At 44.6% G+C, this 22,970-nt stretch overlaps 1 protein-coding gene across 10 annotated transcripts in view; it reads right to left on the bottom strand.

The window, feature by feature from the left end:
- Positions 1–22,970, bottom strand: part of MFSD2B (MFSD2 lysolipid transporter B, sphingolipid) — a 73,521-nt gene that overhangs the window by 25,373 nt on the left and 25,178 nt on the right. For 7 of the 10 annotated variants that reach the window (XM_075598456.1, XM_075598460.1, XM_075598458.1 and 4 more), the window contains 7 exons: positions 19,873–19,996; positions 13,023–13,101; positions 12,631–12,815; positions 9,985–10,075; positions 8,895–9,016; positions 5,311–5,394; positions 3,475–3,609 (listed from right to left, as the gene is read on the bottom strand). In XM_075598456.1, coding sequence (XP_075454571.1) covers positions 3,475–3,609; positions 5,311–5,394; positions 8,895–9,016; positions 9,985–10,075; positions 12,631–12,815; positions 13,023–13,101; positions 19,873–19,996 — 820 coding nt within the window. The remainder of the gene's footprint in view (positions 1–3,474; positions 3,610–5,310; positions 5,395–8,894; positions 9,017–9,984; positions 10,076–12,630; positions 12,816–13,022; positions 13,102–19,872; positions 19,997–22,970) is intronic. The other 3 variants (XM_075598459.1, XM_075598461.1, XM_075598462.1) reach the window with 2 other exon arrangements.

The following is a 22,970-nucleotide window of genomic DNA, read 5'->3' as shown; positions in this document are numbered from 1 at the left end:
GGTAGCTGTGTGTGTGTCTCTTCGGGGGAACTGTGGGTGTGTCTTGGGGGGGAGCTGTGTGTGTGTCTTGGGGAGGTGCTGTCTGTGTAATGGGAGGGGGAGCTGTATGCGTGTGTGTGTGTGTGTGTGTGTTTATCTTGGGGTGGGAGCTGTGCATCTAATGGGAGGGGGGGGCTGTGTGTGTGTATGTGTGTGTCTTGGGTGGGAGCTGTGTGTGTGTCTTGGGGGGACTGTGTGTGTGTCTTGGGGGGGAGCTGTGTGTGTGTCTTGGGGGGGAGCTGTGTGTCTAATGGGAGGGGGGAGCTTTGTGTGTGTGTGTGTGTGTGTCTTGGGGGGGAGCTGTGTGTCTTGGGGGGGGAGTGCTGTGTGTGTGTCTTGGGGGGGAGCTGTCAGTGTAATGGGAGGGGGAGCTGTGTGTGTGTGTCTTGCGGTGGGAGCTGTGTGTGTAATGGGAGGGGGAGCTGTGTGTGTGTGTGCCTTGGGGGGGGGGAGCTGTGTGTTTAATGGGGGGGAGCTGTGTGTGTGTGTGTCTTGGGGTGGGAGCCTTGTGTGTAATGGGAGGGGGAAGATGTGTGTGTCTTGGGGGGGAAGCTGTATGTGTAATGGATGGTGATAGCTGTGTATGTGTCTTGGGGGGGAGCTGTGTGTGTGTGTGTGTCTTGGGGTGGGAGCCTTGTATGTAATGGGAGGGGGAAGATGTGTGTGTGTCTTGGGGGGGAGCTTTGTGTGTGTGATTCATGGGGGGGGGAGGTGTGTGTGAGGTGCGGGGTATTGAGTGAGAAAAAGAGGGGTGTAAGAGATGGAGGAGTGAGAGTGGGAAGAGTGAGGTAAGGGGGGGAGAGTTGGAGGTAAGTGATAGAGAGGGTCAAGAGAGAAGAGCGTGGAGTGCGTGAGAGGAGTGCGGGAGAGAGGTGTGAGTGAGAGAGGAGTGTGTGAGAGGAGTGCGTGAGTGAGAGAGGTGTGTGTGAGAGGAGTGCGTGAGTGAGAGAGGAGTGTGTGAGAGAGGAGGTGTTGGGTCTGAGGAAGGGACACATTAGTCCTGAAACGTTATCTGTACTAAAGCTCTGATGCTGTGAACACCTTATTGAAGTTTTTCAAAACTCAAATCAAGTCTCCTGTGTGCTCCTCCTTTCCTTCATTTTTGTGCCATTATCAGGTCCAGCCTTGAGACACCGGGACCATTGGGAGTTAAGCACCAGAAGCAGAATTATACCTGCATGTCTTTATTAACAGTGGTGTTTATTTCTATGATTGCTCTGAGTGAGAGAGGAGTGCGGGAGAGAGAGAGGAGTGCAGGAGAGAGAGGTGTATGAGTGCGTGAGTGAGAGAGGAGTGCGGGAGAGAGAGAGGTGTATGAGTGCGTGAGTGAGAGAGGAGTGCGGGAGAGAGAGAGGTGTATGAGTGCGGGAGAGAGAGAGGTGTATGAGTGCATGAGAGAGAGAGGTGTATGAGTGCAGGAGAGAGAGGAGTGTGGGAGAGAGAGGTGTATGAGTGCGGGAGAGAGAGAGATGTATGAGTGCGGGAGAGAGAGGAGTGTGGGAGAGAGAGGTGTATGAGTGCGGGAGAGAGAGAGGTGTATGAGTGCGGGAGAGAGAGAGGTGTATGAGTGCGTGAGAGAGAGAGGTGTATGAGTGCGGGAGAGAGAGGAGTGTGGGAGAGAGAGGTGTATGAGTGCGGGAGAGAGAGAGGTGTATGAGTGCGGGAGAGAGAGAGGTGTATGAGTGCGGGAGAGAGAGGAGTGTGGGAGAGAGAGGTGTATGAGTGCGGGAGAGAGAGAGGTGTATGAGTGCGGGAGAGAGAGAGGTGTATGAGTGCATGAGAGAGAGAGGTGTATGAGTGCGGGAGAGAGAGGTGTATGAGTGCGTGAGAGAGAGAGGTGTATGAGTGCGGGAGAGAGAGGAGTGTGGGAGAGAGAGGTGTATGAGTGCGGGAGAGAGAGAGGTGTATGAGTGCGGGAGAGAGAGAGGTGTATGAGTGCGGGAGAGAGAGAGGTGTATGAGTGCGGGAGAGAGAGAGAGAGGTGTATGAGTGCGGGAGAGAGAGAGGTGTATGAGTGCGGGAGAGAGAGAGAGAGGTGTATGAGTGCGGGAGAGAGAGAGGTGTATGAGTGCGCGAGTGAGAGATTAACAAATAATTTTGTCCCGGTTGTCACTTTAAAAATATGGTCACCTTAACAACAGGACATGATAATTACACAAAGGACATAACACATGTACACAAGACGGGGGCTGACACACAGCCTCATCTCTCCTGCCCAAGCTGCTGCCACATCCCCCCAGGCTCCTGACACCTCCTCCTGATTGGTTGCTGTTGGGTAATACAGCCAATCAGAATGCAGTAAACCGCCCAGCCCCCTAGCAACTGCCCTGCTCTCTCCCTGCTCCGGGAGACGACCAGGGACATCCTTTTGATCCTCTCACAGGATCCTAGGGTGCTGCGGGACCCCAGTTGAGAAACACTGCGTTATCTAAAACAGGACAGACATTATGTTCCCTGAGTTAACATGGTATCCTTAAAGCTAATTATATGCAAGAACCGCGGCCGGACTATAGCCCATTAGAGTAGGGTTGGCGTCACATTATTGCAGCATAACGTTGTGCTATCTTCCAAGAATGTGACGCTATGCGAGTCTTGGCATTACGCCTATCCAGATCCCAGGGACAGAGGAGAATGGAGGGAAATAATGCGGTTAGTTCCATTACAGTGTATGTGTAACTGAGGCATTACAGCCACCCAGACCTGCAAAAGCCGTATTTCATACTCTGAATGTGAGGAACGCCAAGTTTAGGTGTGATGTTAAGTCGTCGCGTTAACCTTAACGGACGTCTGTGGATAATCAATGTTTTTATAACGCCTCATTTGCATATATCATTATCACTAACAGCCGTTACAGTTCACGCTGTGGCTCTTTGTGTGAGAAAGCAGGACTTCATGTTATATTATTGCCCTTTCAAAGATAATGTACACCATTAGTTTTAACGTAACGTTAAGTTAGGTCAAAAGGTTACGTGACTTAAAGGAGCTTTGCGGATCAGGCCTCCGAGAGCCACTGTTCTCGGAGTGAAATTGCTAAATCGCTCATTGAAACAACTGTAGCTGAGGAGTCATTATAAAGAACCCTCATAGATTCATACAGAGACATGCAACGTGAAATTACATGTGTCTGGCATGTAGCTTAGCGATATGAACACTGCTGGGTGAACTTGGTTTAAATCCTAGTGTCGTGTCCATGGTGAGAAATGTATCTTATATATCTGTGCGGCAGGCATACAAATTAGATTGTAAGCTCTTCTGAGAAGGAATTTGTTGTGCTTGCCTGTCACTAATATATAATGCAACAATACGATCCAAACAGCTTGATACATGTTGACAGTAATGCTACATTCTATGCCAGTATTGCACCACACGCTTTAATTGAAATGGCTCATCTGCTACAATATAACATTTATAACCAGCAAACACTTCCAAACTGACCATCTGAAAGAAAAAAAACGATCTCAGCAATTTAGTGAGAATATTCCGACTCACACAAATCCCAAAAGCTGCTATTTTCTTGCCAAATCTTTGTAAAAACCACTGCCAGAAAGGGATGCTCAGAACAGCAGAGATCTGAAGAGAAGAAATCATTGTTATCGTCCACCAGGAAATAACCACACTTTCCCCCAATCCCATTCTCGTCTCCCAGACTTCTCTTGGGCTGCTCCACAACTATGGAATTCTCTTCTCCACACTCCAGACTCTCCCCCCCCCCACCCATCACACGTGTATACGTGACCTAAAATCTCACTTCTTCAGTGATATCCTCAATCCTCTCCCGTCTGCCTTTACCACAACACCTATCATATGCTGCAAAGCTAAGGACATCCCCAGCTGCCTTCTTCATGGCAAGACACATATCAACCTTTTTCTACCTCGTACCTTGTGGTTCCACTCTCAATTCGTTTTAGGTTGTAAGCTCCACGTAGAAGAGACCTCCTAACCTGCATTACCAGTATGTGTTGACGTTGCCATTGTATTGTTTTCACACACCATTGCACTGGCATGTTATAATTACATCATAAGAATATTAATTGGCTTCTAGAGGGGCCTGTACCAGCAATGGCTTTAATGATCCTGCTGTGTTGGAGGGGCTGCGGTGTGTGGCACTATACTCAGTATGGGTTTTCTGGAGGGTTAGCTGATTATGCCCCAAAGATATTGAAATACTTTTTTAATGTTTTTTTTAACTTTCCATTGCTGGAGGAATTTATCGACGGTGCCAATTTTCCTTTAAAGAAAAGATCTGACGGTCGCATATAATTGACCTGGGAAGATCTGTACAGTACTCACTTTCTGCTACATTGTCTACAGTTGAATGTACTCTATTTATGAAACAATGTGCTCTGTGCGCTATAATCACAGGCTTCCATAGAACATAATAATAGAATGTAAACTCTCCCACCATATGCTACTTCCAAACGGGACACTGGAAGAGGCTATGACCAAATCTCCTATGTAACACTGTTAAGTGGTTTGGGATTTCATGATCGTGTCCAAGTTGCACCAGAAGTCATCGTTTCAGAGGCTGGGACTCGCTGTATTAGTTTCCCACGCAGTGCTAATCATAATGCACCTTACAGTCCATTCACTTCACAATGGAAATAGATGGATGGTTAAGGGTTAAGTGCAACAAGTTGCTAAGTCCCTTACTCCATAATAAAGGCAGAGCATGTATATATTAAGCTCTAGTTCAGGGGTGGGCAACTCCAGTTCTCAAGGGCCACCAACAGGTCAGATTTTAAGGATATCCCTGCTTCAGCATAGGCAGCTCAATCAGTGGTGTGTGACTGAGCAACCTGTGCTGAAGCAGGGATATCCTGAAAACCTGACATGGTGGTGGCCCTTGAGCACTGGAGTTGCCCATCCCTGAACTAGTTGGAACATAGGGCTTTAATGATGGGCTAGTTAGCACTAGGACTATATCCTACAGAATACACCTCCTAGGCTCAAGGAGTACCTCTGGATAAATAATATTACGGCCCATTCACTAAAATGGACCAACGGTACCAAGAGGTATAGCACCACTTAGTAATATTGCCCTTTATTCTATACCAGCAAGAATCTAAATCCTCTGCAACTGGAGGGTCAAAAGCAGTCTAACTAGCAGTTGTACAAAAGGATGGGTATTTTTATTGCTGACTCGTTTACCTGTCTAGTGGGTGGAAGCCGTTACTACCACACAGGTCTGCCATGCATTGCAGGTTCTTCTAGTTACCAAAGGGGTAATGTACATAAAGGGAATAATAGAATGACTTGTCTTCACTAACTCACCAGGATGGTCAGCACCAGGTACTGAAAGTGACCCCGCAGATCTGCAGCGTGCGTGCAATACAGAACAAAATTGCTCTGTAGAAGCTGATGAATTAGAAAAAGAGGTTAAACCATGAACGCACTCATTGCACACGCAAGTGTCCTCTCCCAGCGGGTAGTCAGGCATTCACTGTTGGTGAAGAGAGAAAAGTTGCTTGTTTAAACCCTTGTCTGCCCCGCTATACAGCTCAGGATTTCCTGGATGCAAATGTGTTAGCGGTCTCTCTCCGGAAAGAGGTAACATCAGATCTGTCACTGAATGTCTGTGAGTATCACTGATCTTGGGTCAGTCCCAACACTTGTAATATAAGTGGTCTTATAGACTTCAATAAGGTCACATCAGACACAAATCAGCATTCTTCTGCTCTGTTTTGGTTCAAAGCCCCCAAAACACATTGATTTGGGGGTCTTTGAAGGCTTGCATCTCTAAACTGAATTGAAACTGCAAAAGAACATGATAATGTCACAAAACGATAGCACATAGTGCTGCTATATAGTGCAGACATGTTAAGAAGAGGAAGGAGGACTCAGAAGCTTGTTCTACAGATAGAGCTCTCATGTTTGAGCAATAGCAATGCAATGCCTCTAGTCCAATTGGTTGTTTAAATATTTCTAGATTGAAGTAGTCTGGAAAAAACATGGGACTTGTGTGTAACCTTTAGAGTGCCAGGGGTCTGGCAGTGGTCCGGTATGCTGGAAACGGTAGTGGAGAGGGCTTCACCAGTTTCGATTGGGTTGGCCGCTCCATTGGAATTATCAGCCCGGTCACTCCCTAGAAAATGAGCAACTGCCTATGACGGACCTGGTGCGTTATAAGGGCTCCTGGCGTGCTAGGGCCCATGCTGTACCAGGTATATCATTAGGGCTTTGTAAGGTATTCTACATTAATCAGGTGACCCGCGTTCATGCCGCTATGCCAGCTCCTCATAACTTGAGGTAAACTAATGTACAGTATTAAGTGGGGTCTATGGCAATTCCTGGACCCGTATGATGTCATTTCCTGTGTGTAAGAGGCTTTGAGTCAGGTCCCTTCAACTACGTTCATCTATCCCTGTAACCATGTATTTCCCAGCTCACTATCACAGGAATGGAACGTGGCGCCAAATTACAGTGGCGGCCGCCTTTAGTCTCCTGCGGCCGCCACCGCGGGATTTTTAAAAACGCGGGCAGATGCGGCGTTTTTTCCTCTGGTTTCGGCGCTGCGGGCGCTTTCAATGTTAAGCGCCATTAGCGGTGAACGGAAAGTGCGGCTGACACGCGTCCAAGTCCGTTAGAAACGAAAAACATCCCCAAATTTTTACGGGGATGTTGGAGGTTTAAGGGGGCTGTGACAGTACCAACTAAAAGAACATAAGTCATGCAAATGAGCCTAAATGTATAAATAACTTCAGATATCATATTTACTTATAAGTATGTCAAGTGAATGTGGGAAACTGACACTGATTTGTTTCATTGATAGTGAAACAGGAATCAACATTTCCTCATCTTTTATCATGGCAAATACAAAGCTATATATACCAGGAACCTGAGCTGAACATTGCACGGTTGAGTTCTGGAAGGCACCACATTCATAATCGGTTAAACAAAATGCCAAATGAGGGTAGCTGGAAAGGGGCACAACAGCAGAGAACCACGACCCTGCTGGCAAGTCACGATCACTTGAGTAGCGACCACGTGGTCGCGAAGACAAGACAAGGATGTGCACAGAAGGGGATCGGATCGTGTTCACGGCTCAGCAGGAGATCGCCCCTAGATTACGAGCCAAAAACCGATGAGGTTCACTGGACATCATAAGGACCAGCAGAGTGCCAGGCCTCCTGACATCCGGGGGACTTCATAAGGGAACACACTAGGTTAATATCTGGGATGCTGTAGCATTGCCCAAGATTTGCAACTGGGACACTGATGAAAGAAACCTCTTCTGTCCCCTCTCCTCTGATTCATGTCTCTCTGAAGTAATGCGAGATTAAGCCAAATAGTATACTGTACTTACAGCCATTTATATATATATTATATTTGCCATTTTTTCATACTGAAATAGATTCATCTGTTAATTTTTCGAATTTATTGATACTCATTGGTTCTCAATAAACTAGTGTTTGTCACCATTATTAGTTATCCACCTTTAAGACCCATCTTAAAACACACTTCCTTAACGAAGCATATGACTAGTTCCGTGCCTGATACTTTACACCTCATACATAAACCTTGGCCCCCTGCAGACACACTTAGCAGAACGCCCTCCTACTGTCTCTGTACGTTCTTTCTACTTACCAATTAGATTGTAAGCTCTTCGGGGCAGGGAGTCCTTTTCCTAAATGTTACTTTTATGTCTGAAGCACTTCTTCCCATTATGTGTTATTTGTATTATTTGTTATTTATATGACTGATTTTCATTTGGAAAAAGTGATATACTGAATAAAATGTACGGTACCTTTTCATTTATTTGTTCCATTACACAAATTCAGCAGTTTTGGATAAAGAATTACTTACAACAAAAAAAAATGATATCCGTAATTATGTAAGATAATAAATGTGTAGTATGCGAGGCTCACATCCACTTTTATCCAGGAATAACATGCATGGCAGAATGAAATGCAGACACCCCTGGCAGAGCAGTTCAGTTCATCCCTGGGGCACAGGTTAATATTGTTTAACACTAGATACATGATCCCATGGGAAATACATCATCTCAGAGACAGCTGGAGCCAAGGCAGGAACTAAAGTGCTTTATATGATGAAAATGTGGTGTAATATGTGGCAGGACATAAAAATCACATAAAATAAAAATCACAAAATCATAAAAATAGCATTGCTCTGATGAATCTGGTGCACCAAACGTGACCCATTCTTCATCCTGGAGACTTTGATAAAAAAAAGACACCATTATACTGTTAGCCAATCACTGAACACTTTTACGCTCTTATTCAATATGCTACAGTATGAAGCTGTCTTTATTTAAGCAAGGGATTTTTGTTCCAATCATTTGCATGGAGTTGAACTCTATTCTGACACAGGGAGGCATCTGTACAGCATGCTCATGCTGAGTAAGGGCCTCGTTTAGTTTCTACTTAGAAATACGAAATAATGTCAATAAAAAATAAAAATAACGAAATAATTGGCAATCATAACAACACTGATCTCATTTCCATCTGAAAAGCCAATCGACTGCCCATCTCCAGCTCCTTAATTGTGTTAGCGAGGCAGGATCTCCCTGTGTCCCGTGTAACAGGCCCCAAAGTACAGGAGGCTCCCAAAACTGCAGGGTCTGTTTATCTTTTCTGGTCTCCTGCATTCACCCCTTTAACTCCTGGGGGATTACTTTCCTTAAATTACTTAAGTCCTACATGGGCTTTAAACCATAAAACATAATCCCTGCCATTAGTCCTCACAGATTGTCTCCCTACTCATCTTCATGTATGTGGGAAAGAGGTGGAATAGTCTTGGCGGTGGTGCTGAGCAAGGAGATGAAGGGCCCACTGTACAGTAGACAAAACAGGAAACCCTCAAATCCCTGCTGACATGTCTCATGATAGAAGTTTTACCTGGACAGCTGCGGAGATGAGCAGGAACGAGGCTATCAGGTTGAGGTATGGACCATGCCTAATAGACATTTTAAAACCTTTAAAAAACGGGATAACCTTCCCCGAGTGCAACGCATACGGATCTGCAAGAAAAGATAAAACAAAAGTAAAAAATTATCTATTAACCCATTAGCTGTGCAGTAATGACATACCATTGGCTACAACTTGAAGTCCTAGGCAGTTTTGCATAGTGGTTACTGTGACCGAATGGTCAGCAGGTCAGTGCTTCACATTTGTTTTGCGAGCCCTGACCTGTTGGCCATTCTCTGCAGTATTTACTGTGGGCAACCAAGGGTTAATGTTGGGCATGTCAGGGGTGGCCAACTCCAGTCCTCAAGGACCACCAACAGGTTAGGTTTTCAGGATGACCCTGCTTCAGCCCAGGCGGCTCAATCGGTGGCACAGGAGACAGAGAGAGAGAGACAGACAGTCAGAGAGGGCAGGGAGTCACAGGAGTCAGATGGGGCAGCGATTTACAGGATTCAGATAGGGCAGGGAGTCACAGGATTCAGATAGGGCAGGGAGTCACAGGAATCAGGTGGGGCAATTCTGGTTAGTCCACTTACTCTGTTGCCTACTCCCTGCTCTGACCTTTGCTTGATCGACTACTCTGCTGTTAAATGCCTGACTACCCCTGCTGTTTACCGCCTGACTACCCCATCTCACTGCTCCTCCCTGAACTCTCCGCTGACCTTCACACAGTGGATCCGGACTGCTGGTTCCAGCTATCTGCGAGAACCCCAATCAAACTGTACTAGTGGATTTCCCCTCGAACCCCGATACTTATGTTGTATCTATACAATTTATGTTGGATTACAATGTTGCTATACCCTATCCAAAATAATCCCAAAATGTATGCGCTCCGGGGGAAGCCCATAGGGGTGTAACACAATTGAGTTTACCAAACAGGCTCTGGTGGCAGCGGACAGTAAGGGGTCTTGGCCCAGATCGGGGATCTCTGGTCGTGGAGGTACCCTAATTTTTCATTAGGGAGTTTTCTACTTAATCAACTTTATACTGTGTACACTTTATTGTTATAGTAAATTCTCACCATCTCTTTCTTTAACTCCAGCGAAAAAGACTGCCGTGCAGATGAGATACAGACTCCCTATTACTCCAGCAGCAAGCATGTAGACATTCCTCTACAATTAAAATGACACATAGATTATTGACATCCCAACCAAAAATCAACTTTCAACAAAAACGCAATGTATGAAAGAGGGGAACGATTTCACGTGCTTCCGGTATTTTGTAAGCACATTTTGAATTCTATTCACCAATGAAGCAACGTATTCTATTCTCGTTGTTCTTTCATTGTTATTGTAACTTCTTTAATGCTGAAGACTGGGATACAAAAAAAGATAAGGTAAAGAGGGAATAGACAAAAAGAATAAAGCCCAAAAATAGATATGTGAAAACAGCTTTAACACAAGGGGGAAAAGGGCTATTTGAACTTATTACTCTATATTTGCTTAAGAGGCCGAAGGCTATAGGGATTGTTGGCCACTTTGGCAGACATAGAATTACCCCCTTGAAGACAGCCACTTCCTCAGGGGGATTCTATGGATGCATTTCTTCTCCCATAATCCCCTGCTTGTGAGAGCAGTGACATCAGACTTTACTGAAAGCGTTTCTCCCCACTGGGTCACTATTCAGTATGCTACCTAGCCACCTCTCCATGTCTGGGTAGTCTTTGAACTCTGAACTTTGAAATTAATTGGTTTTCCCTGACATCAAAACGCAAGTTCACAGCATATTGAATATGGCTTTGGAAGGAATCAGTTGAGTTTGGGGCGGGTAACCTGCAGGAATGTGAAGGGTGAAGAAAACACTCCAATTCTTTTTAGAGTAGAGGGGAATCACACCTTTAAAAGCACATGTGACCGTTTATGACACAATTTAAAAATGTTTGTAGCCCTTCCATATATATAACAGGGGTTCTCAACTCCAGTCAAGGGTAGGGGTGTATGTGGCCATAATGTGGATATGGGGTTTCTCACACACTACCATAATTGTTTGTAATGATCCTGCCTGCCTCTCTGCCAATGTTCCTATCCATACCTTTACCCGCCCCCCACAGCATTCCCTTCCCCCTCCATGCTTTTCATTATCCCAGTTTTATTACCCTTCCAATGTCTTCAAACACCCCTTTCTCACCCTACCTTATCTACATGTTTTTTTCCCTTTTTTCTCCTTTCCTAATCTCTGTTTTAGCCATAGAAACCATATTTCAGCGCATGGGATCAATTTAAGGAGAGGACTTAATGTCCCCCAGGAAGGAAGTACAGGCTCACCACAGACATCACTAATATTGCAGACATTTTAAATGGTTATATATATATATGCATGCAAATGTATGTACGTAAGGGGTGCTTTTCAGAGTAACAAGCGCCTGTTCTTTTAGAAGCTTAGTATAAGATGAATGTTTTATTTTTAATTTAATATTCATTTTTGTGTTGGTGTAATTTTTTGCACCCAGCTGGGATAATTGCTTTATCAAGTTTTTGTTTTGTTTAATTTTATTAAATTACTGTTTGTACCACACACATCTAGAGTGAGATCTCATTTGGAATCCCTTGGCCTCTGAGACATTAAGTTCTCTCCTTAAATTGATCCCATGCGCTGAAATATATTTTCCTGTCATATGCTTATATAACCTAGTGCAGTTCAAAACTGGTATACACCAGTACAGAAACTCACATGTCCGCAAGTGAAGTGAAATAATGGGACCTTGCTGGGAGATTATATACCTGGAAGAGGAGGGGCTGGCCTGCCACAAACTGCTCAATAAGCAGATGCAGGTGATTGGCTAAATATATTTATAGGGAGAAGCGCAGACATTCACCTTTTGTTTTCCCTGTGTTGGAGAAGAATGTAGTTCCATTTATGTGACTGGAGCTGAGCTCTTCTCTGGCACAGGGAAGATATCTTCCCATCATGTATAACAGGGGCTTGAACACTTAAATGAAAAGTGCCGATAAAGGGGCAGTTCCAGTGTAATCCCAGATGTTTTTTTTACAACTTGCATTCACTTTCTCTTTTCCCTCCAAGCTACATGTGTGTGCGTCTCACTGTGAGTTCATGCAATACATTTCTGTTTAGGAGAACTGTTTCTGTAACACATCCTCTCTGGCTTTCAAGCGCACGCTAATCCTGAATAATGAAGCAGCCACTACAAATAGTGGGCAGCACAGCAAGAGTGTCAACTTCGTGCCTCTCAGTATATGGTGCTGTGTGTGACAGCCCTCCAGGGGGTAAACTCCTCGCCTTGTTCGGGAGTTAGTGTTAAGTTATCCCACTCTTCTTCCTACGGCAGTCCCTTCATTATACCACGTCACTTACAAGGTCAAGGGGTGCATATAAATATGATTTGCCCATCCCCCTAAAATAAACTTACATAGTAACCCACTCAGTGACAGTGGGGTCAGAAAGAGAATGTAATCCGGCACTGGAGGGGTTACTGGAATGTTTCTGCCCTCAATGCCTCACTATTACCGTGCAGCCCTCTGAGCTATCATGAGCCATAAGGATAGCTACGTTTGCTTATCCCTTGGATGCGCCCACTGGAGGTGAGTATGGCAAAGACAGAACAATGACTGGCAGAAGGGACAATGGAGCAGTTCACAAATTGGCAACACTACCTGTAACTTCAGTATTATCCGTGCTGAGGAGCCACATCATGGCATCCTGTACTTACTGCATGCCGCTGGAAGTCTAGAGACCTGGGTGGCATGGTGCTGTCTGCCCAGGAGTCTGTAGCATCCGCAGTGAGGTTCGCTGTCCCATTGCTCAGAATACAGTGAGGGGCTGTGTGAGCACTCGCGACGATCTGTCCCTGAACCGCCGCCCCAATCAAAGTCCCGAGCACTTCCACGGTCATCCCTGCATGGAAACACGTCAATATCATTGTCCGCCGTTACTGTAAAGGCGCCAGAGTAGTACAGTGAAGTGACAGCCAATAGCAACACAAAAGCACCCCAATCTTAACATGTAGTGCTACAGTGGGTATGGAGGTCAAACCCCCACCCCCATCCCCTCAATGTTTAATGCCCATTTTATCTCAGAATAGTAGGAATCAGCCAGGCTTACTGTATGCAGTGGCTGAATCCCTCTCCGCCTGGTCTGTGATGAGAAACATGGTGAGAGTCGCGTACGGTACATGGAAAACCTAGAGGATACGCAGAGCGTTAAAACATCACCACTTACTGTAATATCATAGAAATAAATCAGTGCTTCCTTCCCCCACCCCCACGTTTTGCAGCTGTCTTGTGGATAGGGATTAATATTGCACCACTGTGTACATCAACACACCTCTTTCCATTGTCTTCCATTTAGAGAACACAGGTTTAATGTATTCCTACCAAGCTGCTGTTATCTTCTCTCTGCCCCTAACCTCACTGAGACCCCAGAGGTGGGGGAGCGCCTCTGTACTTTACAATGCAGCCTCACCTATTATTATTTCAGATACCCATGTTGAAGATCAGGAGGAGCAACAGAGGGAAAGCTCCCAAGAAACACTTTCTTTTCCAGTCATTAATCAATGTTACAATGTAAAGCACAATGAGAACGCACCGTGTTACAGAATATATTCCATACATGCTGCTTTGGTTAGGGATTTACAGTATATCTAACTGGAGAGCTGCAATCCCAAGTAGCAATGGTCAGAGAGGAATTTAGACTCACTGATTATTAGCATCTGCAGTCCCATAGACTTTAGTGCTGTCTCACTGCTAAAAATCAGCATTTTTTCATTAAAACGCCATGCTCTCAGGATTTGCGAAATAGAGGTAGATACCTCCAAGCGTTGTCTAGACCAGGGGTGCTTAACTCCAGTCCTCAAGCCCCACCAACGGGTCAGGTTTGCAAGACATCCCTGCTTCAGCACAGGTGGCTCAATCAGTGGCTCAGTCTTCTACTGGAGTTGATCCCCTGTGCCGTAGAGACTCTTCGGCAGTCTTTCTTCCAACCCTGCGCAGCTGAGACTCCAGATCAGAGGAGACACTGCGCGCAAACGTCCCTTTCACTCTCGAGGTCTGTGCTGTCAGCGCGGGTGTCCCTGTGTAACCACACCCAATCTCTACCTGATATGGGCATTTTATAAGTGCATTTCGGCTATTTGGTGCGTGCCACCGCAGTAAACAGATTACAGTATCTCGTTTTCTCTCTCGTGATTTTTCAACGCGTGGGATTACCTACTGGAGTCCGGTATAACCTGTGGGCTTCTGCTACCTTTGCAAAGCAGATTCAATGCTTTTTGGATCCTTCATTTGATCTAAGATCTGTTGTGGATGAACGTGGCGCCTCTGCTTTTTATTCAGATTTTCACTTTGACGGACTGGGAGACCGGATTTGGAGAGCAGCAGGTTTCATCCAACGGTACGTTGACTTCTTCTTCATTATTACAAGTATTTGCCCTTATTATCACCATATTAGGTGTGTACGTTTTGCGCTGTTATCTTTCGCTATATCAATGAGAGTTAACGCCAGACTGGGTGCACTAACCCGTACCTGCGCTCAATGAATCTGCCCCTTAATGAGGTGGTCTACCAGTGCAGGACTGCAGAGGTCCCATATAGGAAGATGGCCAATTGGGCCCATCGGTTTGAAAGATGGCCACTGGGCAGATTCCTGTCGGCAAACCAAACCGTTAAGACGACTGATGACAGCTTCCATTTGTATCCCTCCTGGGACGGATGAGGGTTAGAGACTATGGGGCCAATGCTAGGAGCCTTCATAACCCACTTATTGAGGCTTTTTAGCTGTTATCGGCCAAAAATGCCTACAGCGATTCAGAAAGCCTCGATAAGTGGGCGGCAAAAGCCTTAATCGCCATTTTTGGCTCTCGTCAAAAGCACATCGCCAGGTGAGCCGCGATAAGCCCCTTATCGGCAGTTTTTGAGATTCGTGCAATTCTAGTAGCCTCAATTAGGATATCGAGGCTCTAGAATGGCGATTTCCTCCCAAATTCCTCTCGCCAGAAAACGTTGGCGTGAAGCTGGTGAGACGCTGCTGAAAAGGCGGCGAGAGAGGGCATCCATCCGATGCAATAAAAATGCATTAACAGGCAACTTTATTACCTTAGCGGCTAACCGCTAAGGCAATGAAGGGGTTAACTACCGGTGCCATATTTATTGTGGGTGGAGGGAGGAGGGTGCTTGGTGGTGGGTGTTCAGGCCTTGCAGGGGGGTTGCGGGTGGAGTTAACCCCTTCATTATAATGTAACGAAGGGGTTGACCCCTCTCGCTACCTACCCGGTAGGTATAAACACCCAGCAAGAGTCAAATGCCAACCTCACCCATCCTTGCTACCCACAATAACATTCAAAAACACAACAACCCTACTACCCACCTCCTCTATCCCCAACAACCCCACCCCCCAATACATACAGTACAGTAATGGGCCAAATTACTATTATCCAGATATGGATAATAGATTATTTGCCCATTCAAAATCAAACATTAGCCAGTCAGGATTAATAAAGTAAATAAAACTTTCTACTTACCCCTGCCACGATGAAGGGCATCCTCATCACCATACTCTAGGTCCATGTCCTTCGTTGGCAGCAAGAGTACAAGAAAAAATACAATCGAATGGCCCTAACCCCTTAATCACCTTAGTGATTAATAACCGCTATAGTAATTAAGGGGTTATCCACCCTCCCCCGCTACCCACCCGGGAGGCCTAACCACCCACCCAAGGGCCACTATAACCTCTATCCATTGATTGGCACAGTGGTACATCATACCTATATAATATGGGCATGATAAGCCACTATAGCAGTCAATGGCCAACCTATAAAAAAACCCTATAGAGCTGAAAAATACACAACAATTAAAGAAATACACAAGCACCTATACACCACAACAATAAAATAACTAAAAAGCCTCAACTACACATCAATAAAATTATTCTAACACCAAAACCGCAAAAGAATAAAAATTATGTTATACCAAAATACTAGAATACAATTAAATAAACACCAAACCACCAAAACAATTCAAAAAATAAAACCGCTAACCAATCCTAAAATGTTATAAAAACAAGCCATCCAAATACCAAACAATTTAGTGAAAACAATAAATAGAATAGAAATAGAAAAAATAACAATCAATTGTAAACAAGTATTTGCCAAAAAATTCATTGCTTGTCACTGTATTTATCTGTACCCTAAAGGGGCAGAGATTAATACATTAGCAGTCAATGGGCAATGAAAAACATAAAAAGAAATAATAAATACAATAAAAAAACCTGAAAAAAGACAATTACATACATTCAATATTTATCTTACCTTTAGAAGTCTTCACGCTCCGAATCCCGATGTATCAGGAAGCTCTCGATCTGCGACATCATCACCCGCAATCCATCTCCATCCTCTGCGATGATCAGTATCAGGTACAAAAAAATCTTCTTTCATCTTCTTTCACCTTCTTCTATCTTCTGTAATTTTTTTCTTCTTTTCTTCTTTTCTTTCAATCCAAACCCAATGATAAATCCAGAAATCGAAGTTGTCTGGTCGTCTTCTTGAGCTAAAATGAGACGGAACGGGCCTTTTATAGGGCCTGTGACATCACATTTTAGGGTCAGATTGTACAGCTCCAATCCGATTGGGCGCTGTACCTTGTGACAGGCTTTAAAAATATATATATATGGTAGTGAAGGGGTTACTCCTCCCGCAACCTTCCCGGCAGGTCTAACCACCCACACTGGGGCTACAACCCCCTTCATCCACCCACTCTGCCCCCAATAAGCAGGCTATTAAAGTTGAACCCCTTCATTGCCTTAGCGGCTAGCCGCTAAAGTAATTAAGCTGTTTTAATAACAATTTTAATACAAGTGTACGTGAGCAATGCAATGCATCACTTAACCAGGACATTTAAAAGCATAACTCCATACGGCACCCCATAACGGGGCCAGTATATTGGGAAGCAGGGGGTCCCCAGACCTGAAATCAACGCAGTTCTGCTCCGGAGACCCCCCGCTCACATACACTAGTATTCCATTTTTTATTAAAACCTAGTATTAGGTTTTATTAAAAACTAGTATTCCATTTTTTATTAAAACCCTGCGATCGCTGGCGAGATATGCGCAGGGAGAGGTGGCTCTCTCTGTGCAGCTCTCTATGCAGGGGGCCCACCCATATAGCTGCAGATCCACGGGAGAGACCTTCTGAGAGTGGTGAAGATCACATCGCTGATCCTCGTAAGTTTTGGTCGGGGAAAGTGGACTATTCTAGTAGCCTTCATAACAGTTTTATGAATACTGCAGTAAATACTGCAGTGAAAAAAAAGGCGGCGTAACAGGCCCAGTGAGATGTTTTATGAAGGCTACTAGAATAGGCCCCTGTAGCTACTGATGAGATTCCTGGTGTATAGGGCTTATCCTGCTACGTACTGGAAGACCACCCAGTTCAAATACTGTATGTATATCAAAAAGGTGGGTACTCCTTCATGGGTCAGTGCCTCCTTAACCTACTACACTAGCCACTGCCCTTAATCTACTACACTGGCCACTGCCCTTAATCTACTACACTGGCCACTGCCCTTAACCTACTATACTAGCCACTGCCCTTAATCTACTACACTGGCCACTGCCCTTAACCTACTATACTCGCCACTGCCCTTAACCTACTACACTAGCCCCTGCCCTTAAACTACTACACTAGCCACTGCTCTTAACCTACTATACCAGCCATTGCCCTTAACCTACTATACTCGCAGAGGCTAGTGTAGTAGTTTAAGGGCAGTGGCTAGTGTAGTAGTTTAAGGGCAGTGGCTAGTGTAGTAGGAAGTTGACACAACGTTTTAGTGTTTTTATGATCTTTACCTAATCACTTTTGAGATAAAACTGCTTGTCATATGCTGTATGCACAGAATAGGTTATATTAATCCAGACATTTTCTCTTGTGTTGTGTTGTTTATCTAATGATTGCCATCTCTTTAAACAAATCATGGTGCAAAGAAGAAGAATTACCAGATAAGATTAGATGAAGAAAAACCCCCAGAAGAAATCAGAAATGTACACATTTTTACACCGGAAGCAAATACTGGAAGTTTTTCCTTACAGGAGCAGTCACATTTTCCTAAGTACGAGTACTATGATACTTTGTTAAAGTACACAGGTCACATATTGAGATCATTTAAGTGTTTGTATAGTCATCTGTTTGTACGACAGCCCCCCATTATTTTATCGTATAAAATATATATTAAAATGATTCTAATTTATCACATGCCTGCTGTTATTTGTATAAGGGGAATGTTTATGTTTCATTTGTAGTTATTATTGGCAGCTGTCCCTGTATAGTCTGGTATTATATATATATATATTATCTTTGATTAAAGGCGAGTGCACCACAATTGGGTTCCAATGCTTTGGTAACAAAACCTACATCTATTTGTATTTCATACTTTGTTAAACAAATATTTTTCCTGCTACGTGACAGGCTGCCCCTTTTAGATCTACTTTATCTAATAAAAAAACAACTTTGAATAATAATAATAATAATCCAATTTTTTCCCTTTTTCATAACATTCATAAAAGGTTAAAATGCTTTTTTTTTTAAAGCTTTGTGTTGTATTTAACAACTGTGCCAAGGATATCTGTACTGTATGCCTTATGTTCAATCTCCAATAGAAAAATGTATCCAACATCCGAGACCTTCATTCATTCACCACTAGGTGGCGATAGAGAACAAAGTATGGCTATAAAATGACATGTATGGGTGCATTTCTTATTCCAAAGATTAAAAGTGAATCCCACCCCCCGATACCACTATAAAAATGATACCTGTTTTCTATAGAATCACAATATTCAACAGGTATCTGACAAAATAAATAGGCAGGTAGAATTAGAGGAATTCTGCTTCTTGCCAATGAATTGATAGGGCTTAATTCATTGAGCAGCAGAAATCTGCTTCTTGAAAATGTATTTATAGGGCTTAATTCACTGAGCAACAGTAGTGCCGATTGCTTTGCTTTTTCGGTGGAAACAGCCATTGTCCTGAAAGGCAGTTTTTCAATCCCCGTTAACGAGCGACATCACTAGTTACATTTGAAACGTTGCTTTCTACAAATAGCTTGGGGGCAAACCTACTTATCTACCCCTATTTAAACTATTCCCTTCATTGAGAAAAATACGAGATTGTAAAAAAAAAAAGTGATGCAGAAAGTGATGCAGAAATGAATACATCTCATTGTAATGTGTGAATCATGCAAAACTCGGGGCATCGACCTTGATCCATTATTGCAAAGAGACACAGTTTTGTTCCAAATTTGCCATCGCCCTTTTGCAAAAAAACAATGGGGGGTTATTTACTGAGGCCTTCCGGCTGCTTATCTGGGGTGAAATATTTGTCCCGGATTTATTGAAGGGGATATCCACATTGCTTGCAATAGGGTGCGTTTTCTTTAGTAAATTTGGTGCTGCCTTATGCTCCAGTTTGGCAGCCAGGAAACCTTAGTAAATAAACTAGGGTTGCCAGGTGGCTTCTCAAAAAATACTTGACACAATGGTGCAACACACTTGAGACACACACACACACCTCTCTTCACTCCATGCTGTTTCTTTCTCTCCTTGGCCCCACCCCCAGACTCCTGACACCTTCTCTTGATTGGTTGCATTACCCAACAGCCAATCAGGATGGAGGAAGCAGCCCAGCCCCCTAACAACAGCCCGGCTCTCTCCCCACTCTGGGAAATACCACGGCACCCCAAGCCGGTCAGGTCACTGTGTCCAGAGAGGGTAATACCGGACACATCCATGTCCATTATTACCTCTAATTTTTTACTGGACAGAGTCCACATACAGGACAGTGCAGTTCAATACTGGACACCTGGCAACCCTAATTAAACCCCACTGTGTACGATGCACAGGGTAACACTTATGCAGCCATGTATCTGGTTATAAACAGTGCTGTCAGTAGTATAGTTGAGTGGACACTTACGGTGGTCAGCGCTTGGAATGAACAGTAGAATGTCAGATACCACAGGAATCTTCCAGTCACAAAGGGAGGCACAAACCACAGGAAGAAATACGACACTACCAGAAACGGCATGCACCCAACCATCCTGTAATACAAAGAGCAGATCAGAACTCATTGGCCGAGACTCAGTGCCCAGGCAGGGTACTCAACACCATCCGGTATCCACCGCAACTGCTTTAGTTTAGAATTGTTTCGAGCCAACACATTGAAGTGACTTTACCGAGCTCGCTCAGCACATACTAGGAGCGGAGTGGCACATGTTGGTGCTGCCATCTCAGCGCAGCCAATCTACCGCCGGCATTTAGCCGCCGATAAGTCGCAGGGGACAGCTAGCCACCGGCCTTTTCACCGCGAGGGTAAGAAAGTGGTAAGAGGGGTGAGTGCTAATATTTGGGGTTAACTTTAGGTGTTTCAGGGAAAGGAGTTAAAGTTATGGGGTTTTAGGGTAAGGGGTTAACGGATTATGGTCTGGCGTTAAGGTTAGGGGTTAACGGGTTATAAGTTAACAGTTTTGGGGTTAAAGGGGTTAAAGGGTTAGGGTAAGAGGTTAGGGGTTAGGGCTTTTAGGGTAAAGGGTTACCAGGTTAGGGTAAGTGGGTAATTGTTTTTAGGGTAAGCGGTCCAATTAGCGGTTAGGGGTTACGTTTAGGGACTTCCCTACGCCATGAAACGGCTAGCTGCAGCTGCTTAGTAAATATGGGCCAAAGTGACTTGGACAAGGTCAAGAGCTTCAAGGGCACTGATACTACCATGGAGCGGCTCCTCTATCCCACTATATTAAGTGTTACTATTAATATAAGTTTCAATATATTAAGGTTATACTATATTTATGCTAGAAGAAAAAAAATAGGGAAAACACACTTTTTTTTTTTGAAAAACAAAGAACATTTTTTTTTTTAATTCATTTTTAATAAACATTTTCTTACATTCAAACACATACAATGATATGGCAGACTTAACACTGGAGACAATTATTTGGACATACACGCTCAACTTTATACGGTCACTAAAATAGGCAAAGAAAACCGTTAACCAGCAACCCACAATATTGTAAGATGAACAATTCCACCGGCTTTGTAGGAACTGTCATTAAATAAAGAGAAGAAAGAAGAAGATGGAAAGGAAAAAGAGTCGGGGATGTTCCTGAGGATAATCATTCGAGCCTTAAACATTATAAACACACGGTATGTTTCCTGACACCGCGGTTTTACTTTAAGGGTGGTTTCATTTTGTAAAGGCACAATCCCACGTAGCCACCAAGAAACACACTGCTGAAGTTAATTTAAAAGTCTACTCGGCTTTCAGAAACAAATCTCGCCATGTTAAAAACATAGATTTTTCTGCTTTCATGTTTAGAGAGAGATTGATTACAAATAGCATTTCTGAGGGGCTATGAATGGGGAAATGTTTGTCAGGAAAAGTGCTTTTTTTTTTAAACTTGTACCTCACTCTGTTCTTATCAGAGAACCAATAAAGGTAAGGGGAGGTGGGTAGAAATTGCCTGTGTAAGCTCTTGTTGAACACACAGTGACATCGGTCAGTAGGAAGCAGCCAGATATAATGAAACCCCTCCAAAGTCTCAGCTCACCAGTTTTACATAATAAATGGTGTCAAATTTGGGTAAAAGAATGCATGGGTTTTAATGATTGGGCGTCCTCGCAGGCTCCGAGGTCAGGTTACCATGGAAAATCTATGGCATTTCTGTCATTATCATTGGGGTTCACAAACGTTTTCTCGCCGCTGTAAATACATACAAAACACCCGGCAAAACACGAACCAGCATACTGTGAACGCAAACAGCGTCCCCGTCTATGCTCTTACCGAGTGGTTTCTGGGGACGATGAGACCTCAGCCATTGCAGGGGTCACAGGGTTCCCAGAAAGCCTACTAGTAAAATACCCCCAAATGTTACTGTACGCATAAAATAAAAATGCAATGAACCACGTGGACTAGCAATAGAGATATTAAACTAAGGGGTATAATATGAAAAGGTACAGTACACAAAAGGGACAACATGATCAGAAACAGCAAAATAAGGGTATACAATAAATCCTGCACAGAACTAACACAGAAGGTGCCTCTGGGCAGGGGTTAAAGGTCCTTGAGTCCCGATGTAGTTGCACAGGGTGTTCTGGGTCCAGATGAACCAGGGAGATGCTTACTACCGATTAGACGTGTCTCCGACTCTGATTGGCGCAGTGCCAGATGTGGCCCTTGAAGCTATTCTCTCGCCATGCATTCCTATGGGGCTGGGCCCCCCAAGCCAATCAGGGACGCTGCGCGGAGCCCAGGGAATCAGCCAGTCCGCATTTAGAAACAAAGGCCCCTCTTCTAGGCCTGGGCGGGGGAGAAGGTCGCGGGCGCCTGCTGCTGGCCCGCCAAAACGGCACACAAAGTTTTCACAGCTTTGCTGCTGTCGGGGGGGGGGGGGGCGGGAGGGGAGGTGCCGCAGGCTCGTGTAAGCCAAGATCAACGTGCAGCCTCCAGCTGGGGGTGCCCCCTCCTCCCCGCTATCGGAGAGGAGCTGGCAGGTGGCAGGGAGCGCAGTGGCTGGTGGCGGTGCAAGGAAACAGCTGTCGGGAGGAGAAGCAAGAGAGAGAGAATTCTGGGGTCAAGAGGACAGCTGGGACTCAAGGGCTGGACCGCCCCGTCAGAAGGAGCAAGAGAAAAATGACGCAACATTGCATATATTTTGATACCCCTTTGCATTAATTGTGCTCCAAAATTACCTTAGTGCGGGGGTGCTCAACTCCAAACCTCAAGACCACCCAAAAGGTCAGGTTTTCACGATATCCCTACTCCAGGGCATCCCTACTTCAGTGGCTCACCAGTCCCTGCTTCAGCACAGGTGGCTCAATCAGTGGCTGAGTAAAAGACTATACCACTGATTGAGCCACCTGTGCTGAAGCTGGCATATCCAGAAAACCTGACTTGTTGGGGGGCTTGACGACTGGAGTTGAGCACCCCTCCGTTAGTACATAGCCCCCCAAAAACTCTTCCAAGACTGTGACAAGGGTACCAAAACCATCCAATTTTTATTCAAGCGCCACATATTGCTG

Source organism: Ascaphus truei, chromosome 4 (genome assembly GCF_040206685.1).
Source record: "Ascaphus truei isolate aAscTru1 chromosome 4, aAscTru1.hap1, whole genome shotgun sequence".
In the NCBI taxonomy this organism is placed as follows: Eukaryota; Metazoa; Chordata; class Amphibia; order Anura; family Ascaphidae; genus Ascaphus; species Ascaphus truei.
This window is presented reverse-complemented; position numbering and strand designations above follow the sequence as displayed.